This window comes from Elgaria multicarinata, chromosome 1, assembly GCF_023053635.1.
Source record: "Elgaria multicarinata webbii isolate HBS135686 ecotype San Diego chromosome 1, rElgMul1.1.pri, whole genome shotgun sequence".
NCBI classification, from domain to species: Eukaryota; Metazoa; Chordata; class Lepidosauria; order Squamata; family Anguidae; genus Elgaria; species Elgaria multicarinata.
In genome coordinates, this window is record NC_086171.1 from 198,357,218 (window position 1) to 198,376,977 (window position 19,760).

Genomic DNA, 19,760 nt, shown 5'->3' on the forward strand with positions numbered 1-19,760 from the left:
CCAAATTGGTGGCCATCACTACATCCTGTGGTAGTGAGTTCCATAATTTAACTATGCGCTGTATGTGGGGAAGTGCATTATTTCAGGGTCAAGGCATTGTTTCAGGGTCCATGCGAATGGATCCGTACGGGTTCAAGCTGGCATGGCTATTTTTTCTTCTTCTTCTCATGACCACCATGCACTTAGCCCTGAACTAGTCCCAAGTCAGAGTGGGTGGAACAATTCTGTACCGCATGTGCCTTGAGTTAGAAGTCAGTCAGATGCTGAAGCAAGTATTGCTTTAACACATGCTGAATAGTGAATAGATTTGGCTTATTCCCTATGCCCAAATCAGATTTTGCTTGTGATTTGACTTTCAACAGAGAAGAGGTTTGAGTTATTTCAGAGGACAGAACAGCAATTGTGATGAATGCTGCCAAGTAGCTAGCACCCACAGAGAAAGAACTTTTCAGCACGAGGCTGTTAATTTGCTTTATCTGCTTTCAGGTTCGTTGCAGAATTGAGATCCGAGCAGTGCACAAGAAGCATTTTCTTTCCTGCTTTTCCACTACATAACCTCTAGGTGGCACTGTGGTATAGTGGAATAGTACAAATACACAAGAGGAAATTAGACTTTCTTTCACCTTCACAATTAAATGCTGCATTTTCCTTGCTCTAAAAAAAAACCTTGCCAAAAGCACTGGTTAGACACAGAAGCAAAACTGGAGGGTCACAAAACCCATAAACAACTGTGGATAGGGAATGACAAGTACATGATAAATGCCTCATGTAAAAAGGAATGTATACAAGAGCTTTGAGTCCATTCATTAGATCCAGGCTCTGTTCCAGTAAGCTGGAGCTTTAGCTGCAGAATCAAGGCATGTAACAAAGCAGGTAGCCTGTGCCACCAGAATACTAATAAGAAGCAAATGAAGATGGTGACTTTGCAGGTGCTAACACTCCACCAGATCACAGGAAAGGCTTGAGTAGGTTGCCTATCTTGGGTTGCTTCTGTGTTGTTGTATTTAGCAGATTGGCAAGTTTACCACACCCATATTCTAAACATAGAATCATAGAATCATAGAATAGCAGAGTTGGAAGGGGCCTACAAGGCCATTGAGTCCAACCCCCTGCTCAATGCAGGAATCCACCCTAAAGCATCCCTGACAGATGGTAGTCCAGCTGCCTCTTGAATGCCTCTAGTGTGGGAGAGCCCACAACCTCCCTAGGTAACTGATTCCATTGTCGTACTGCTCTAACAGTCAGGAAATTTTTCCTGATGTCCAGCTGGAATCTGGCTTCCTTTAACTTGAGCCCGTTATTCCGTGTCCTGCATTCTGGGAGGATCGAGAAGAGATCCTGGCCCTCCTCTGTGTGACAACCTTTTAAGTATTTGAAGAGTGCTATCATGTCTCCCCTCAATCTTCTCTTCTCCAGGCTAAACATGCCCAATTCTTTCAGTCTCTCTTCACAGGGCTTTGTTTCCAGACCCCTGATCATCCTGTGTAGTCAGCACTTGCTGTTGACTACACAACATCAGCCGGGGCGTTGGGAAAACTGGAAAAAGTACCAACAAGACAAAAGACATGGGAAAAAACAAAGAAGTAATAATACCCCTTGGTCGTCAACATGCCTGGTGAATCGCTTGACCACTTTCTTAAGTGATACATAATTTGTGATCATCTTATACTCTTGCTGATAAAGACCACATAGACATTTTCATTGGAGCGCAACCATTTCTTAACCATAACTTGAAACCTTAAAAGTGCACTGGGGAAGGATCTACGCTACTGCTGTATAATGGTTTATAATGGTTTTGACAACTGTTTGGGCCCAGGGCAGGATCTACACTACTGCTTTAAAATGGTTTATAACAGTAGTGACAACTGTTGAGGCCCAGGACACAATCCATATACAGTCTTCAAAATGTTTTCAAAGTGCTATATCCTGCTTAGTGCAGATCTGGCCCAGGACACACTCTATATGTTGTTTTCAAAGGGTTATATCCTGCTTGGTGTAGATGTGGCCCTGGGTTTCCCTTTTCTGGCTAATTATTTTTAGTGAAATACCAGTTCATTTCCAAATAAAATAAACATGTATAGAGTAACTGTGAGCTGGGACAATGAAATATCAGTGGAGCAATTGCCACATGGAGGAAATTTAAAGTGAAGATGGGTGTCGAACCTCTTTCTGCCTGAGGGCCAAGCCCCATTTCAGAAAAGCTCTTCGGGGCCCGCATTCTATTTGTGCATACATTTTATTTATTATTTATTAAAATATTTGTATCCCGCCCTATTATCACTGGGATCTCAGGGAAGCATACAGATAAAATCAGAACAATATAAACACAAACAATTTACACAGCTAAAAATGTATTAAATCGTTATCAAATTAAAACCAGTAGAATTTTTAAAAAAGCAATAAAAACAATTAAAATCAATTAAAACTATGTGTAACCATGGAGAATGTAGCCCTTGAAGGCTTTGATAAAAAGCCATGTTTCTACTTGGCAACAAAATGAAGCCAGCGTCGGCACCAGTGGGGCCTCCAAGGGGAGGGCGTTCCACAAACGGGGTGCTACAAAAGCTCCCACATCCCACCATAATGTATGTCTCGCATTGGTGGGATGCAAAGGAGGGCTTCTCCAACAGATCTCAAATCTCAGGCAGCACTTGAGTGGCGCTCCCTCAAGTACTGAGGTCCCAAGCCATTTAGGGCTTTGAATATCATTGAATTGTGAGTGGAAGCACATAGGCAGCCAATGCAATACTTTTCTAGTGGCAGGCAGGACCGAACACAAAAACGATGGGGCCAAAATACCAGCATATTTTAGCGTAAAACTCTTACTAACCCCTAGGCGTTTCAGCTTTTTAGATAGGGGACTGTACAAAATCCAGGAAACCACAGAGCAATTGGTGATTGGAGGAAAGGCTCATGTCTATCTGGGGAACCCTGGAGGGCCAGAATGGAACAGCAGGCAGGGCCAGCTCAAGATATTTTGCTGCCTGAGGCAAAGGACAAGATGGCACCCCCTCCCATTCCATGTAGAAAAGCTGAATGGACCGGCAGTTTAACCTTTCTTCAACACAAGCAATGGGACAACATCCTCTGCTACACCTCAAGGCAGAAGGCAACCTTAGGGAGTGCAGGGCAGGCTGTGTGGCCCACAGCTCTCTCCTTCAATATTTTGCTGCTACCACCCAGCATCTGCCACCTGAGCCTATTGCCTCATTCTACCCAATGGTCAGACCAGCCCTGACAGCAGGAGGAAGGCAAATTGTGGTTCTCAGGCCTGAGATTCTGCACTAGGGGTACACATTCATTTCTCAAATGAATGGAAAAAACCCACCCTCATGCCTTTAAGATCAGGAGAGGGAAGAGTGGGGATGAACTAGGAGCTTCTGTCCCATATTTTGTCTCCTCCTCATCCAGCCCCAGGATTCCGTAGTCATGTAAGTGTTTGTGGCCAAAATTATTGCCCAAATGTTACATGGATCTCAATTGTATGCTTATTATAATCTTCAACATCTGGAAATGGTTCAGACCAAATTCTTGAGAGCAATATTTTAATACCTCACTGTGTCTCCAATGCAGCGCTGCGGTTAGAAGCTGGGATAGTCCCTATTGAAGCCCGCGCTAGATTGTATATGATACAATTTTGGCTGAAACTGATATTTGTACCAGTAGGGCTGGCCCTTCTGACATTGCTGGATCCCTTTCAATCGAAATGGAAAAAGCATTTGGGTAAGGAATTATCTTTATTAGGATTTTCTCCCAATGCTTTAATAGCCTTAGGATATTCCAATGCCAAGGCAGCAGTTAAACAAAGAATTTGGGATACTATACTGCAAGAGCATGTAAGTTCGCTATCTCAATGTAGCCCCTTAAGGGATAAGATCTTTGTACACAGTGCCTATTTGGCAGATATGACCCTGCCTAAATGTAGAAGAGCCTTTACATTAGCTAGATTTGATGTTTTGCGCTCTAGGCTCTTGGATGGAAGATTCCAGGGAATTCCAGTCCAAGATCGACTTTGTCCCTGCAATAATGGGGAAGTAGATACAGTGGGCCATGTACTTTTACATTGCTCTTTCTATCGGGATTTATGCAGGGACCTTATTTTTCCCATGTTATATAATTATCCGGGTAGGACTGTGCAAATTCTGTGCAATTGCTATAACTTGCTGTAATCTTTTAACCGCCGATTGCAGCCTCTGACTGTGTGATACAATTTCTCAGCGACTGCTGGATGCATGTAATTTAGTAATGTATATATGTGTTTGGGACTGTCTGTTTGTTATTAATGTTTTTATTGGTTCTGGTCAATGACCGTAATAAATTTATTTATTTATTCATGTAGGTACCCGGTGTGTTTGAGAACCCTGACTGCACAGGGATGTGTCGAGTGCCAAGCCTCCGCTCACCTTTGTAGTCACAGAATGCACATGAGCTCTTAGTAGATCACTTTTATTAAGCAAGCCAGAGCCAGACCAGCCATGCTTCAGGTTATAGATGTAATCCGCATATAGCAACACAGAGCTATGTTCTCCCGTCAATTTTGCATAATACTAATTAGACTACAAGAAGCTACCTTTGATGAATACACTATGATAGGAATTTACAACGGAAACTATGATAGGAATTTGCAACGGAAACTGGCACCAGCTGACAGTACGAAACCTGATTAGCTTTCCCAGCCCCGCCCCGAGGGCCAACCTTTAAGAACACCTCACATCCCAAAGTTGCTCCACCCTCCTTACCTGACATCTGATTCTTGGGTCCATCACTCCTAAGTCTCCTCCCACTGCAATTCCATGGATGGAGAGGTCTCTGGCTGGCTTAGACCCAACTAATTAGCCAGCATCTGGAAAGACGCCTCTCTGCCGCTGTTGCTCTGCCCTTTTTCCGGCAACCTTGGTAGCTCCACCACGCCTTTGCCCTCTTCCTCATGCAGGACCCCTCCTGCAGACCTTCATCCTCCAAGGCATGGGAGTTGCTGGGGTTGCGACTAAGTGGGCGGAGCCAGTAAGTGCAGTCTTGTTCCCCCCATCCACCCTCAAGTCACTGTGATGATACAGGATGGAGGAACGCCCAAATAGGGCTTTGACCTGTTGAATCTGAAATACGGATGGACCAGGCTATTTCTGGTGCATGTCAGTTTTACATATATTCAAGCATAAGTCCATCCCCGCAATTTCCACGTCAATTTGATTTTTTTTTAATTTAAAAAAGCTCCAGAAAAGTTAGCACATTTATTTTCATATGCAACGTTTCCTAACATAGGCAGTTTTGTATGCAACCTTCTCAGACATAAGGATTTCTGTATGTAATGCTCCCTAATATATGCATTTGTGCAGGCAAGCGGAAGCAGCGAGGCCATGAGCACCTGCCGCTCTGCACCCAGGTGAGTCCGCGCATCCTTACATGTGAGCCCTGGCCCTGCTACACTGCTGTGTGAGACACAACACTCGGAAACAACAATCCACATAACCAAACTGCCATGTTGAGGATAGGGTTAAGCTAATGTTTGGTGCATCAAACTTAAAATGCGCCTGTTAACATCTTCGGAGGCGCTTTGGTTGCAAACGGCTGCACATGTGGCATCAGGTTGCACCCCCAAACAGGCTAAACTGTGCCAGGCCTGCACACCTGCTGTAGACTGCAAATTGCTTGACAGCCTGTCCTGGGTTTTTCTGCCAGCACAGCGGACCAAAAAAAGAAAAGCTCCATCACACCTTGGAAGAAATGCTGGCTACTGTCACTTCTCTGTGGACACTCGGTAACTTCCTGTTTTCAAACAAGGTGCGTGAGGGCCATTCAGTCCCTCATTGTGAACATGCTGCTTCTCCCATACACAGCAGGAGAGAGCAGCAACTCCGGTTTAAAAAATATTTCGGAGTTTTTCTGGTTTTTCTTGCGGCGCAAGGAAGACCAGAAGGGGCAAAAGTCATGCGAGAGGCAGACAACGTCATGGGAGCTACATCTGGGGAATCCGTGAGTGCCCAGTAATGAGCGTGCAATAAAACACTCATCAGATGGAGCTAAAAGAAACCAGAGGTTTATTCAATCCTAGTGGCCACTGGGACTGGTTCGGCTTGTTGCGTTACATGTTGGGCAGGTTTGAAAAAATGCTCATTGTGCATGAGAGTGTCACTATTCACACCACACGTGGGCAAACGTCTTCTGTCTTTTGCAGGGAACCCAGAACAGAAGACAGGAGTGACAAGTCAAATTCTGGATGAGTCACAACCAAGTCAAACACCACAAATCATTCTCGGCTAACACCCACAATGTATACATGATATTGACATATCGGCGTTTTGTACTAAAACATCTGGTCCTCCACCTATGCAGTGTACACAGAAAACAGTTAAGTTAGTTCAGGCAACAAAAAATGAGCAAGGCTAGGCAGACCAGGAGTTATTTCCAACACGGTGCTGTAAGGTCTTAGGCAGGATTTTTAAAAATAATCCCACAAGTGCCTATTTGTCGAAATGCAAATTTGTCTGAGTTGCATCTGTGAATGGGACCCAACAACCATTCATGGGCTCATCCAAGAAACATTGCAGTCCACTTTCCAAATGTTACATCAGAAAAAAGCCCTCTATCCCATCACCCTGCTATCCAAAAATCCCCTCCCCTCCTTTTTCGGCTGAACAGACTTTTGTGTTCAGCTTCTTTGCAGCCTGTTGCCAATGCAGACTGATTCGTAGATAGTTTTATAGCCCCATATAATTTGATGCAGATATCACAAAAACTGTGCCCAGAGCATGTGCAGAGGGTGCTCCTTGCACAAGCTTTTTGGTGCTTCTTGCACAAGTAATAAACCACAGATCCCATAAACATTCGTCCACCTAACATATCATTAGAGAAAAGGGAGGGGGTTGGCTTTATTAGATAGGTTTGTTGTCTCTTGAATTTTTTTTAATAGCATCTGAGCAGGATTGACTCCAGGTTTCAGGGTGCCATTGGCAGAGTGCCCTGATCTAGGCTTCCTCCTATGCCAGGAGCTTCCCCTTATGAGCCTTGGTGGGCTTACTGGGTGCAGGCAGGAGCAACAGTGGTGCCCTGGTAAGAATGATGGCAGCTTGGAGCTGCCATATAAATTCCCCACAATTCCCCAGAGCAATGTTATGTTGGGGGCACTCCAGGTCATTGTAGAAAGTTTACATAGGGGCTCCAAGCCACTTGGAGTTAGGGGCTGGGACAGGCATCAACAGTGGGGCCTGATGGGATGTTGGGGCCCTGGCAGCAGCACAAGGAATCCTGGGGGCTGATGCCAGCCCTGCATCAGAGCAGGACCAGAGGGCAGAACCAAGCAGTTTGGATTTGGACTAGAGGCAGAGCTAGTTGCGGGAGAGCTCAGAATTCAAGGGCACAGCTTAGCCTTTTTAGGTAGAGCTGCCTAATTAAGGCCGCCTTCTCCAACCTGATATTTTGGACTTCAACTCCCACCACCCCCAGCCAGCATGGCCAATGGTCAGGAATGCTGGGGGTGGGGGGCTGTATTCCACAGCATCTGTAGGCCACCAGGTTGGGGAAGGCTGTTCTACGGTACACATCAAAAGCAACTAAACAAAAATCCTTCCATTACAAAGGACACAGGCCATGTTTTTAAAACGGGTTTCCATACCCTGATTGTAAATACACACCTTTATGGACTTATCAGCAGAGTCACACAGAAGCAAGGCAGCTCATAAATAAACAGGTGTTTCCCCAGGGGTGTAAGAAATCATGTGGGTTTTGTCTTACACAGTTTTAGCTCATGCATATTATCCCAGGCTCAGTAATTTCTCGCTCGCAGCCTTTGTCTGTGCCAATATGATGAATGTCTCCTTCATTTATATGATTTCCAAAGAAATGCCAAACAGATAATAGCTTTCACTGGTGATAGAGTTTCATCAGTTTAGGAAAATGGAAAAGAAAAGTAAATTGTTTCTTCTCTAGACCATGATCTGGAGAAGCCCGGATTGGGACCCTAGGTGGTATGGATTTGGCCTCTAATTATGTGGCTCTGCACGTAGAGCCAGAGTTGTGTAATGACTACTGTGTCAAAGTAGTACTGGGGGAAATCAGCCATGGAGCTTACTGGATAACTTTGGGTTATCTCTCAGCCTAACCTACATCACAGGGTTGCTGTGAGGATAGAAAAAAAGTCAGACGGGGTGGGGGAGAAAGCGAGAACTATATATGCTGCTCTGAGCTCCATGGAGGAAAGGTGGGGAGGCCAAGTGAGATATAAATGCAATAAATGCTTTAAAGTGGATTCCTGCATGGAGCAGTGGGTTGGACTCAATGGCCTTATAGACCCCTTCCAACTCTACTATTCCATGATTCTATGAAATAAATAAAGCACCTTGCATAGCTCCTTCAGAGTTCTGAGTTGTTCTGAGTGAAACCTGGAGTGGATTCACACACCCACACTGACTGGAGCCACCAACCTTCACTGAGCATTTGCATATGCTCACAAGCCCGGACTAAGCCAATATCATAGCCTACTCAGGCAATGGTTTCAGCATGCAAAAAGACCTTCCCCATGCTGACTCTTTGCAGGTTCAGTGAATAGTGAGGTTGTCTGAAGTGCAGAATTCAGCCTTTGGTACACACTCAGATGCTCAAAAAGGTGGTATTGGAGTGATATACTGAGAGCCAGAAGAGATCCACATAATTTTGCTCATCATAGGATACATTTGCCAGCGGATCAAGAGAGAAATGGCTTGTATCAAGTGCTGGCCATCCTTCAGCATAACAGAAACTCCTGGTGGAATGAATTTCCTTCTCTCCTGCAACCCCCTGCATGCCCCTAAATATACTCCAGAGGGTTAGACGAGGAGCAAGGAAAATTCCCGTTGAGCAAGCGGAAGTCCAATCATGCAACATTGGATTTAATGCAACAGTTTTTAAAAGTGCCTAAAATAATGGTTTGCCACCGAAATTTGGTAGCAAATTTCTCCATACCGCTTCAAGCTGAATTTAACCTATTGGAAGCTCTGCAGTGCCTATGGAGTGCCTAAACGGCCAAATTTAGCTTTCAAACAATGGCATTTGGGGAGGGGGTCAGGGGGGGGCACAGTGGAGGAGCAGAGGAAGCCACATGTAGCTGCAGGATACACTGTGCCCAAGCCTGATTTAACTCAAGGTGACTACTGTGGCCACCATTTTTTTTGAAATGACTATTTGAGAAGGCCTTAGATATTTCACACATTTCCATTTCATCCTTGGTGTTCAGGGTCACCATCCCATTTTACCTTTGCAACAACCCTGCAAGGTAGGTTAAACTGAGAGAAGTATTGATTTGCCAAGGACAACTAGTGAACTTCATATGTGTGAGCAAAGTTTCCTGGTAACAAGTCCAATGCTCTATCCATAATGTGATGATGATGATTCTCCATGTTACACTACTCACACTGGAATACTATTTTTTCACTTTCTTTGTGACCGAAACAGCATGACCGCAATTATACTAGATGATAGAAACAGCTGGGATGGGCTTTCCTTCCCAGAACATACCTGCATCACCATTTACATAAAGATCGGTCTTTACAGGCTGGATTGCAACATGACCATTTTTGATGTTGCCAGGAGGTTCAGATGAAACCTGGAGCAGGAAACAAAAGGTTGGTTATTGGAACTTCTTTGTTGCAAACTTCTTTTCTGCACTGCAGTAACAAATAACCACTTAGTTCAAACCAGGGCTGGGGAGAAGCAGTGATGAAATTGACCCAGTAATTTGAGGATCAACAGCCCCTCCCTAAGCTTTGTTCCTCTGAATCATTTTGCTGATTTGCACCATACACTTGTAGGGCTCTCTGCATGCTATGGGGACCCCTTACAAAGCAGGAATCCAGATGTTATCACCCTGCTTCATTCACAGAAGCTTACAAAAGTCCAGATGTCTTAGGCCATAGCTAGACCTAAGGTTTATCCCTGGATCATCCAGGGGTCAAACCTGTTCATCTAGGTGACACACAGGGGATCCAGTGCTCAGGCAAGGGTGAACCCTGGATGATCCCAGGATAAACCTTAGGTCTAGCTGTGGCCTTAGAGCTTATCCAAGCAGGATATTCCATTATGAAAGTGGTATATAAAAAGCAGAAGCTACACTACTGCTTTGTAGCGGTATTGAAGTGCACTGACAACTGTTGGGGCCCATTGACACATACCATATACCACTTTCATAGAGTTATATCCAGCTTGGTGTAGATGTGTCATGGGCCCTAACAGTTGTCAGTGCACTTCAGTACCATTACAAAGCAGTACTGTAGATCCTGCAGTACACTTCAATGCCGCTATAAAGCAGTAGTGTGGTTCCTGCCTTTTATAAACCGCTTTCATAGTGGAATATCCTGCTTGGTGTAGATGAGCCCTGAGTCTTCTACTTGTAAGCCTTTTCCCTCATTTTCCTTAACATAGAAATCCATTAAGGAGGAAATGACAGAACAGTTGCATGACACATTCTGATTGCTAGCGCTAGTCGTCCTGTGATGGAAAGCACCAAAGACTCCATTTTTGCATTTTCAGGACCATTTGACTTCCATGTTGAGCAGTGGCCAAGATAAAGCAGAATAAAGGTTTCCACTTATGTTTACCTGCATATACGCCGTTCCACGAACCGGATCATGGTCTTCAGGCTCCTTTTGCAGAGACATTGAGTTCCCCATCGTGGCTGCTGTATTTGAGAAAATGCAAAATGGGTATTTAGGAAACTTGGGATTGGTTGGCAGGATTTAGCCATAGTTCGGAGCAGGGATGCCTAACAGAATTCTGTGTGGATCTGTGAGAAACAAAATCCTGGTTCATATTTGCTATACTCACTTCCCGTCTCTTTTTGGGGTTGTGCATGTCCTCTTTTTTGTTAATGCATAAGTGTCCACACTACCCCTTAGGTGGGGTGGCCACATGCGAATAACCAAAAAATGAGGAAATGCATCACCAAAAAAGAGGACAATAGATTTGCGTTGAATTTGCGTTTGCTAATCTATATGTAAAGACGCACACATAGAATAATTACTATGCTTTAAACAGAAATACTGTACTTTGCACTAGGTGACTTGTGTGCCTTGCTCAATTCTGTGCAGGGCACCTTCAAGGCCCAACTCTCCTTTTTGAAGGTTGCTGATGCACCTGATCCTGCTCATGGGTTCCCAGTCAACAGCTGGTGGGCCACTGTGCAAAAGGAATACTAGACTAGATGGACTCTTGGTTGGATCCATCTTGTCTCTTCTCATGTTCTTATAAAGGTTCTTTATTTTTAAGCTGGACTTGGACTGGACAATCCTTCAAAATAGAGGCCTGTCCTCTCTAAAAGAAGACACGTGGCTGCCCCTCCTCACAACAAAATAAGTATGTGTGGCCTACCTATTTATGTGTGTACTACCGATCCATCAAACACCAGAGTTTTAATAGGGTTTTAAAGATAACGTTAAAGGCAAATGTTGTCGGACCTGTTTAAAAGAGAAGGCAGGTTCCTGATGTGTGTGCCAAACACAGCCCATTAATGCTTTAGCAAGTTACACTATGACACAGAGCAAGCTATTTGGGGAGGGCACAGAGAGCTCCATGGTTGAGCACAGACTTCTCATGCCTGGCTTTTATCCCAGCAATGTCCACTTAAAAAAGATCAGGAGTAACAGGATTGGGAAAGGGTTCAGACCTGGGAGAACTGCTGCCAATCAGCAAACAGCACTGGGCTGGATGAACCAATGGTAGGGTGACCATACAAAAAGGAGGACAGGGCTCTTGTACCTTTAACACAGAAAAGGAAATTTCAGCAGGCGTCGTTTGAGCTACCATTTGTATGCATGCAGCACCTGGTGAAATTCCCTCTTCATCACAACAGTTAAAGCTGCAGGAGGTATACTAGAGTGACGAGATGCAAAAGAGGGTGGAGCTCCTGCAGCTTTAACTGTCGTGATGAAGAGGGAATTTCACCAGGTGCTACATGCATACAAATGACACCTGCTGAAATTCCCTTTTCTATGCACCTGTCCAAGATACAGGAGCCCTGTCCTCTTTTTCATATGGTCACCCTAAGTAATGGTCTCACTGGATCACATACCATCAGCCTCATTCCATTCCAAGGGCTACTTGGGGGTTAATAAAATAAGATTGTATAACATTACAATGTTATACACATTATACTATGGTTACTTGTGAGTCGGCCTTTTCTGTGGTAGCCCCCAAATTGTAGAATGCCTTTCCCAGAGAGGTCTGCGTGTTATCTACTTTGCTGAATTTTCGGTGCAGACCTCTTGAAAGAATTTTTAACTACTGTTTGATTTCTTTTTGGTGATACGTTTAATACTGCATTTTAAAACAGTCTTTTCCCATAGTTTAGCTGCTTGGATATTTTCAATTGTGGCTTGTGGTTAGTGCTAACCCCAGAGAACCACAGTTTTGCTAACCACAGAGCCTGAACAGGTCCAATGGTAGCTATGTGCTATCTCCAGCATCAGAAGCAGTAAGCCTATATACACCAGTTTCTGGGGAACATGGTTGAGAGGGTACTGTTGCACCCATGTCCTGCTTGTGGGTTCCTGGTCAACAGCTAGTGGTCACTTCGTGAATAGTGTGCTGGACTAGATGGACCCTTGGACTAATCCTGCAGGGTTCTTCTTATGTTATGAGACACTGACTGGGAAGCAGGCAAATATAGAGCATCATCAGGTGTGTGTCTATGGCCTGGAAGAGACCTCCATGGTCCTGATTCTGAGGTCTGGGGGTGGTGGAAGTCCATCCTCCACAACACAGAACATGTTTTTTAAGATATGGCTCTCAGCAGCCCAAGCTATTTGTGCAATGCTGTTATGATGCATCTACCTGCTATGCTGAATTCAAGTTAAGGAAGAAGCAGCTTTGTCACTAAGGACATATAAAGTGGCTTTGTTTGCCCTGGCAGCAAAAAAGGTCAGGAAGAGAGAACTAGACAAAATTGCCATAAATTGCCATGGAGATTAAGACTGATGAGTGAAAGCTGAGTTTTAGTTATGGCATATCCTAAGTTATCTGTATAATTTTTTATTGTTCAAAATAGTTATATTACTGTATATATGAATAAATATTTTCTTTTGATGTATTTGTCATGGCCTTTGGCTAATACAATAAACGTTGAGTTGAGACTTTCACTAAGCTCAGGAGCATCAGGGTTGGATCATGAGCCTGGGACCTAGAAGTCACAGTTTTCAGCCTGCACGAGACTATGACAAAAGGCAAAGGCGGGGGAGAAATATGTTGAATATGTGAAAAATGTTGACCCAGTGGAGGCTGATGGCTCTGATTTTGGTGGGGCTTTGAATGCATTCCAGGTTTACAGTCAGAATCAGTCAGCATGCTAAAAGAGCTATTCAAGGTGCCAAACCTTATTGTCAAACTAGATCCATCACCTTGGATAACTTCTTTAGAGTTCTGTCTGGTTCTGACTGAAATGAGGCCTCATCTACACCAAGCAGGATATTGCGCTATGAAAGCGGTATGAAAGCAGTATATAAAAGGCAGAAGCCACACTACTGCTTTATAGCAGTGTTGAAGTGCACTGACAACTGTTGGGGCCTATTGGCACATACTATATACCACTTTCATACCACTATATCCTGCTTGGTGTGGCTCCTGCCGTTTATATACTGCTTTCATACTGCATATCCTGATTGGTGTAGATGAGGCCTGAGAATGGATTCTCAACCCCAGCAAACCCGGAGCGACCAGCCTCCACTGTGTTGAACATGTGACTAACTTCCTGTTGCTAAATAAATATCCGGTTACATGGGCAGCAGCAACACTCAGTAACAGATGCCACCTGCATACCCACCCAAAGAGAGACAGAAGAGATTCTGCAGAAATGCTCCCTTGGCGTTTCTGCAGCTGTCCTACTGATTTCAGGAAATGCATGGCGGTGATAGAAGACCCCACATATCTGGAAGGGAAATTCGTCTGATCTGTGCAGTTTAAAGCAGCTTGTCTGCTTCGAAGCCAACAGCAAAGGGAAGGAATAGGAATTAGTCACTCCGAGTAAACAAGGAACACCCTTGAACAATTTAAACAGGCACACAGTTGAGCTCATGCCCCATAATTCCAGCCCTCATGACTTCCCCCCCAGCCTCAAAGGCAAGCCTCCAGCTTCCTCATACTTTGCATTTAAATCTCCCCAAAACCAGCAAGTCACACATGACATCCAGCCAGCAAACAGGCACTTGGAACTTTGCGAAGGGAAAAGCTCGCTGAGGAGGGTGATTTGGTGCAGAGACGTGGCTGCTGGTGAAGAGGTGTCAGCACCCCCTGGCCACCTGCCACTTCTCCGGTCAACATAGACGCTTCCCAAATCTCATTTCCTTCAGAAAAAGCAGCTATCATTGCTGTTTTGCATGCTTGTTGGTATAATATCTAGTCAGCCCCTTATTGTATCTCTTTCTTGCTTGCTTATGTGAGAGGTATACTTGGATGATTAGTGCACCCCCCTCCAGGTTTTGCCCTACAACTTCCATCAGCCCCAGACAATGAGGAAATGAGGAAATGACAATGAGGAAAAGAGATTTTAGGCCTTCAGCATGTAAACTGGTCTGTTGATGAATGCGTTTTAACTGGTTGGTGCTGTTTATTTCTTTTATTGTTTTGGGACTTTTTTTCATTTAATTGTTTTTATTTATTAATTATTACATGTCTATCCTGCCTTATTTCCTGTGAGAAACTCAGTGTGGCTTACATGAGCCTCTTCCTCTCCATTTTATCCTCACAACAACCCTGTGAGGTAGGACAGACTCAGAGTCAGGGGCTGGCCTAACGTCACCCAGGGATCTTCGTGGCCAAGTGGGGACTAAACCCCGGATCTCCCAAGTCCCAGTCCAACACTCGAACCATTTCACCAAACTGGCTCTCAAAAATTCATCCTCAAATAGAGGATGTATCAGATATTAAACTGATAAAAACAAATACTACATATTTATGTGATGTTTTAACTGAGATTTTGTTTTTCACCTGTATTTTATTTTTAGCCGCTTTGAGCGCCATTTGGGGAGGCAGAAATGAGCAATACAAAATAAATAAAAATAAAATCAGTTGCTGCTGCAGTACTCTGGAACTTCGCTGGCCTGTACATTACATTGCAGACTCAAAGAGTGCGCAGCGCAGGGGCAGTTTCAGAAACATGGCAAAATGTCCTTGGTTGAGCCCCCTACTACATCAGGGGGCCCCTAGTTGGCTTATCTGGCAGCAGCAGCACTTTGATCAGGATTAGGTAGACAGAGTTGCTATCTTAATTTCTCCACAATGTGCCTGACACAGCATTGCTCCACAGCAGGGCAGGCCCAAGACGTTTTGCTGCCTGAGGCAGAGCAACAAATAGCAACCCAACCCCACAAGTCAAGGCACATGGTACCCGAAGGCAGCCAAGTTATTTTTGCACCTGAGGCAGAAAATCCCACAAGCACCTCACCTTCTTACCTGGCAACAACAACAACAACAACAAATTAAATTACCAACGATTTGCTGCTCTTTCATGACACCCAACATTCAACTGCCGGAAATGTTCAGCTCACTCTGCCTAATGTTAGGGCCAGCTGTGCCCCATGGCATTGTGGGAAATTATAATAGCAGCTCATTGCCTGGAGCTGATCATAGAGCTGGGGCAGGTAATAGCAGTGAGCACTGATGGAGTGCTGAAAACCTGGAAGAGGCCCAAGCACAACTGTTAGCATGTTTATATATGGAGACCATACCACAGGGGTGCACAGCTTGTGGCTGTCAGGTATTTTAAACCCTGTACCTCCAAAACGTAGAAGGGATTTTTATTATATTATTATTATTATTATTATTATTATTATTATTATTATTATTATTATTATTACGCCGCCCTGAGATCTTAATGATATAGGGCGGGATATAAATGCTTTAAATAAATAAATAAATAAATAAATAAATAAATATTATTAGATGCTAAATTGCAAGCAGCAGCTAGATGGAAACCAGGCACCTATTACAGATTGGTTAGATAAAAATGGGAACTTCTGTATGGACAAGATTTCAATACAAACTAAAGGGCTGTGTAAAGTGTTCTTTGTGGACAACTTTCTAGTTGTTACCATTTAAAATTTTGCATATGTAGACAGAAAACCTAAAAAGAAAAAAATAACATAGAAGACCAATGTATCTGAGTTCAATATTTATTTTGTAATATTATGGGGTGGGGTGGGGTGGGGTGGGGCTGGGCAAGGAAAACAAAGCACAAGAAATTGTTCTAGGATTGTAATATTTGTTAATCTTGGATTTCCTGATATTGTTTATAACTTGAAATGTATAAGATACACTGGTTATTGCTTGTCCTGTATTTTTTCTTTTGTAAAGCATCATATATAAATCCCTTCCAAACTGTGTACAGCAGCATGTCTAGATGAGGGGGGTGGAGGGCGACCATCTCCCGATTTTATGATCGTGAGACCGTTGAGATCGTCTACATGCGCTGCGTGACATTGAGGCCGCCATTTTGGATTTATTTTTTTAAAAGGAAAATGAGCACACAAGCGCTCCACCGAAATTGTATGTGTTTTTTTTTTAAAAAAACACCCCTCGCGCTCACCCCACCCCACGCTCGATGGTCACATGCCTGGTTCCCGGCTCCTCATGTTATTCACGAGGAGCCTTGAAAAAACTGTGACGGCAGGCCACACATTCCGCAGTCTTGGGATCATCCCAAGTCTGCGAAAAAATCGAAATTAATGGGTAGGGCAATATCCCGTGGAAAGGGAGGAATCATCCCTCCCTGCTCCTGGGATGCCCTGTGTGTCATGTGGACACACAGGGATGATCCCGGGACGATCCCTGGGATATCGCCCTGTCTAGCCATGCCCCTGGTGTCCTATTACATTTTTATCCCACCAGTCTTCCAAGGGGCTTAGTGCTAAACACTTTGTCCATTATCTCACTTTATTCTTACAGCAGCCTTGCGAGGAAGGTTAGGCTAGAAATAATAGCTGGACCAAGTGAGCTTCACAGCAGAGCAGGGCTTTCAACTAGGGCTCAAGCTGTATTATTTTCCTGGATGAGGAAAAACAAACTGAAGCTGAATCCAGACAAGACGGAGGTGCTCACTGTCAAAGGCTGCAGCCCAGTTTTGGAGGTGTGTCAACTGGTTCTGGATGGGGTTACACTCCCCCTGAAAGACTGTGTTCACAGCTTGGGGGATGCTTCTGGATCCGTCACTCCAAATGACAGCCCAGATAGATGCAACGGCCAGGAATGCCTACTATCAGCTTCGGCTGATACGCCAGCTACACCCCTTCCTAGAGTTAGATGACCTAAAGATGGTAGTGCACGCACTGGTAACTTCGAGGCTTGACTTCTGCAATGCGCTCTACATAGAGCTACCTTTGTGCCTAGTCCGGAAACTTCAACTAGTTCAAAATATGGCAGCCAGGCTGGTCACCGGTACACCTAGGGGTGACCACATTACAGCAGTTTTAAAATCTCTTCACTGGCTGCCAATTAGTTTCTGAGCAAAGTATAAAGTGTTGGTTATCACACTTTAAATAAATAAATAAATAAATAAATAAAATACATGGTTTGGGTCCAGGCTACCTGCAGGATCGCCTTACCCCGCACACTCAGGTCCTCTGGGAAGAATCTACTTTAGCTAGCAAAAACTAGATTAAGAACTGTTACCCAGAGGACCTTCTCTTCTGCTGCTCCCAGACTGTGGAATGGCCTGCCGGAGGAGACTCATCAGTCTACTAGCATTCAAGAAAGCTATAAAGACTAATCTCTTCTGGCAGGCCTATCCAGTGGAATTTTAAGATGTTTTAAAATGTTTTTAGGATGTTTTTTAGGATGTTTTTAACAATGTATATTATGTTTAATTGAGTATTATGTATTTCTTAGTTTATTGTTGTTCCCTGCCTCGATCAGAATGGAGAGGTGGGTAAGAAATAAATAAATAAATAAATAATAATAATAATAATAATAATAATAATAATAATTGCACAAATGAGAGGCAGTGTGGTACAATGGCTGGAGTTGGCTTAGGGAGTCCTGGACTTGAATCTCAGCTAACAGAGAGGTCTTGGGCCAGTCACTGTCTCTCAGCCTAAGCTACCTCACAGGGTTGTTGTGGAAATGAAATAGCTCTGAATGAGCATTGCCCCTTTGGATCCTTGCAGCATTGGCTTGGTGGCAAGGGGAAAATCTTACAGTACGCCTCTTGGTTTTCATGCAATTTCACTGGCACCCAGGAAATTTGTTCCAGTGCATGTGCAGAGCACGGCTGGCCCTGTCTCCTGTCAGAGGTCTTGATTTCTATAGAAAAAGAAAATGATTCAGCTCTAAGGCTTAAGCCTTCAGCAAGAAGAAATAACAGATATGCCGGCCACCTTGGCAAGCAAACAAAACCACACTTTGTTTTGCAACTCAAGAAGTTGGCAAAATCTCATACGAAGATGCAGCTTTCTAAATGGCTCATGCCAGAGAAGGGGGAAGGAAAAACACACACCTGCAGCCTGGTTGTTTTTATGATCTGGGAGAAGTTCTAATATAAGAATTAAGAAGAAGAAGAAGAAGAAGAAGAAGAAGAAGAAGAAGAAGAAGAAGAAGAAGAAGAAGAAGAAGAAGAAGAAGAAGAGAGAGGAATAGCTTACCTTGCGGTGCCTTTCAGCCCAGACCCTGGCACTGCTGCGATCTCCTGGAGCTGTTCAGCTACAGGTGCTGCAGTCTGTAGAGGTCCTTCCCTTTGCCTTCCTTTGCCTTGAGCAATGTTCAGTGTGAAGCTGCACAAACACTAGGTACAGAGACATATGGAGAGGGTGGAGTTCTTGAGACTAAACAGCCCTGCTAAACTATTTTCCTTCCTGACCTCCAGGGCTACCCAAACCTGTTCAGTTACAAGCATGCTGTTCACGCTGCCTGCTACCTGTAATTCATATGATTAGCCTGCGCAATCAGGTATGTAGTTCTTGTACCTTGACTAGAAGTAACAGCACAGTCCTAAGCATATTTAGATGGCAGTAAGTTCTGCAGAGTTCATTGAAGCTTGCCCTTGCAATCTTAGTATGACAAGTCAAAATAGAGCAAGGACCTGGCATGTCCACACAAGCAAAGGTGCAAACCTTCTTCTTCTGCTGCTGCTTCTGCTTCTGCTTCTTCAAGACTTAGGAGCTAGCAAGAATTTCTAGGGCTCAGACTGAAAGGACAGATAGACATGAGATCAGTAATAAGGATTGGGAAGACAAGAAATCTGCTTTCTGCCCATTGGAGCCACAGAGGTCCAAGCCATTTCTAGGACCAGTGGTCACTGGATAGCAGCACAGAGGTGCACCCAAGAGACAGGGCCATTTCTGTGATGGCCCCATCAGTGTGGAAATTCCACCATGGGATGGGCATGTGGTCCCTCCCTGACTATTTTTAAACAAGCCTTAAAGAGCTGAATGTTCCAGTCTGCTCTTAAATGAAGGCATGCCTGTCTTTACTTTGTTACTTAGAGCTTTAATTGTTGCTGTTGTGGTTCTTTTAAACGTTTTATGCTGCAGTCTTAGTTGACTGTATTTTATATTTTATAGTTTAAATATTTCCCTTTGTCAACTGCCCTGAGAAGGCTCTGCTTCAAAAGATGGATTTTAAAAAAACACCTTTTACATACATAAACAAACAAACAAATATTGTCTGCTGGCTCAAAGCCACACCCCAAATGTGCAACTTATACCAGGGCCTTCAATCATCGGGCCTTGACAAACTCTTGATATGCTTATGCAGTCAAGAGGTAAATCGGACGTTGAAATGGCTTAAAGAAGAATACACAAACCCTGCAG

General features: G+C 44.1%; 1 protein-coding gene and 1 pseudogene across 1 annotated transcript in view; both read right to left on the reverse strand.

Moving 5' to 3' along the window:
- The window catches only part of BCAS1 (brain enriched myelin associated protein 1), a 67,929-nt gene extending 49,230 nt beyond the window's left edge, over positions 1 to 18,699 (reverse strand). The window contains exons 1-3 of the mRNA XM_063146377.1: positions 18,594 to 18,699; positions 10,569 to 10,648; positions 9,490 to 9,577 (exon numbers count right to left, since the gene is read on the reverse strand). Coding sequence (XP_063002447.1) covers positions 9,490 to 9,577; positions 10,569 to 10,640 — 160 coding nt within the window. The 5' untranslated portion in view covers positions 10,641 to 10,648; positions 18,594 to 18,699. The remainder of the gene's footprint in view (positions 1 to 9,489; positions 9,578 to 10,568; positions 10,649 to 18,593) is intronic.
- Positions 14,856 to 14,908, reverse strand: LOC134413461 (U2 spliceosomal RNA; annotated as a pseudogene).
- Positions 18,700 to 19,760: the final 1,061 nt, after the last annotated feature.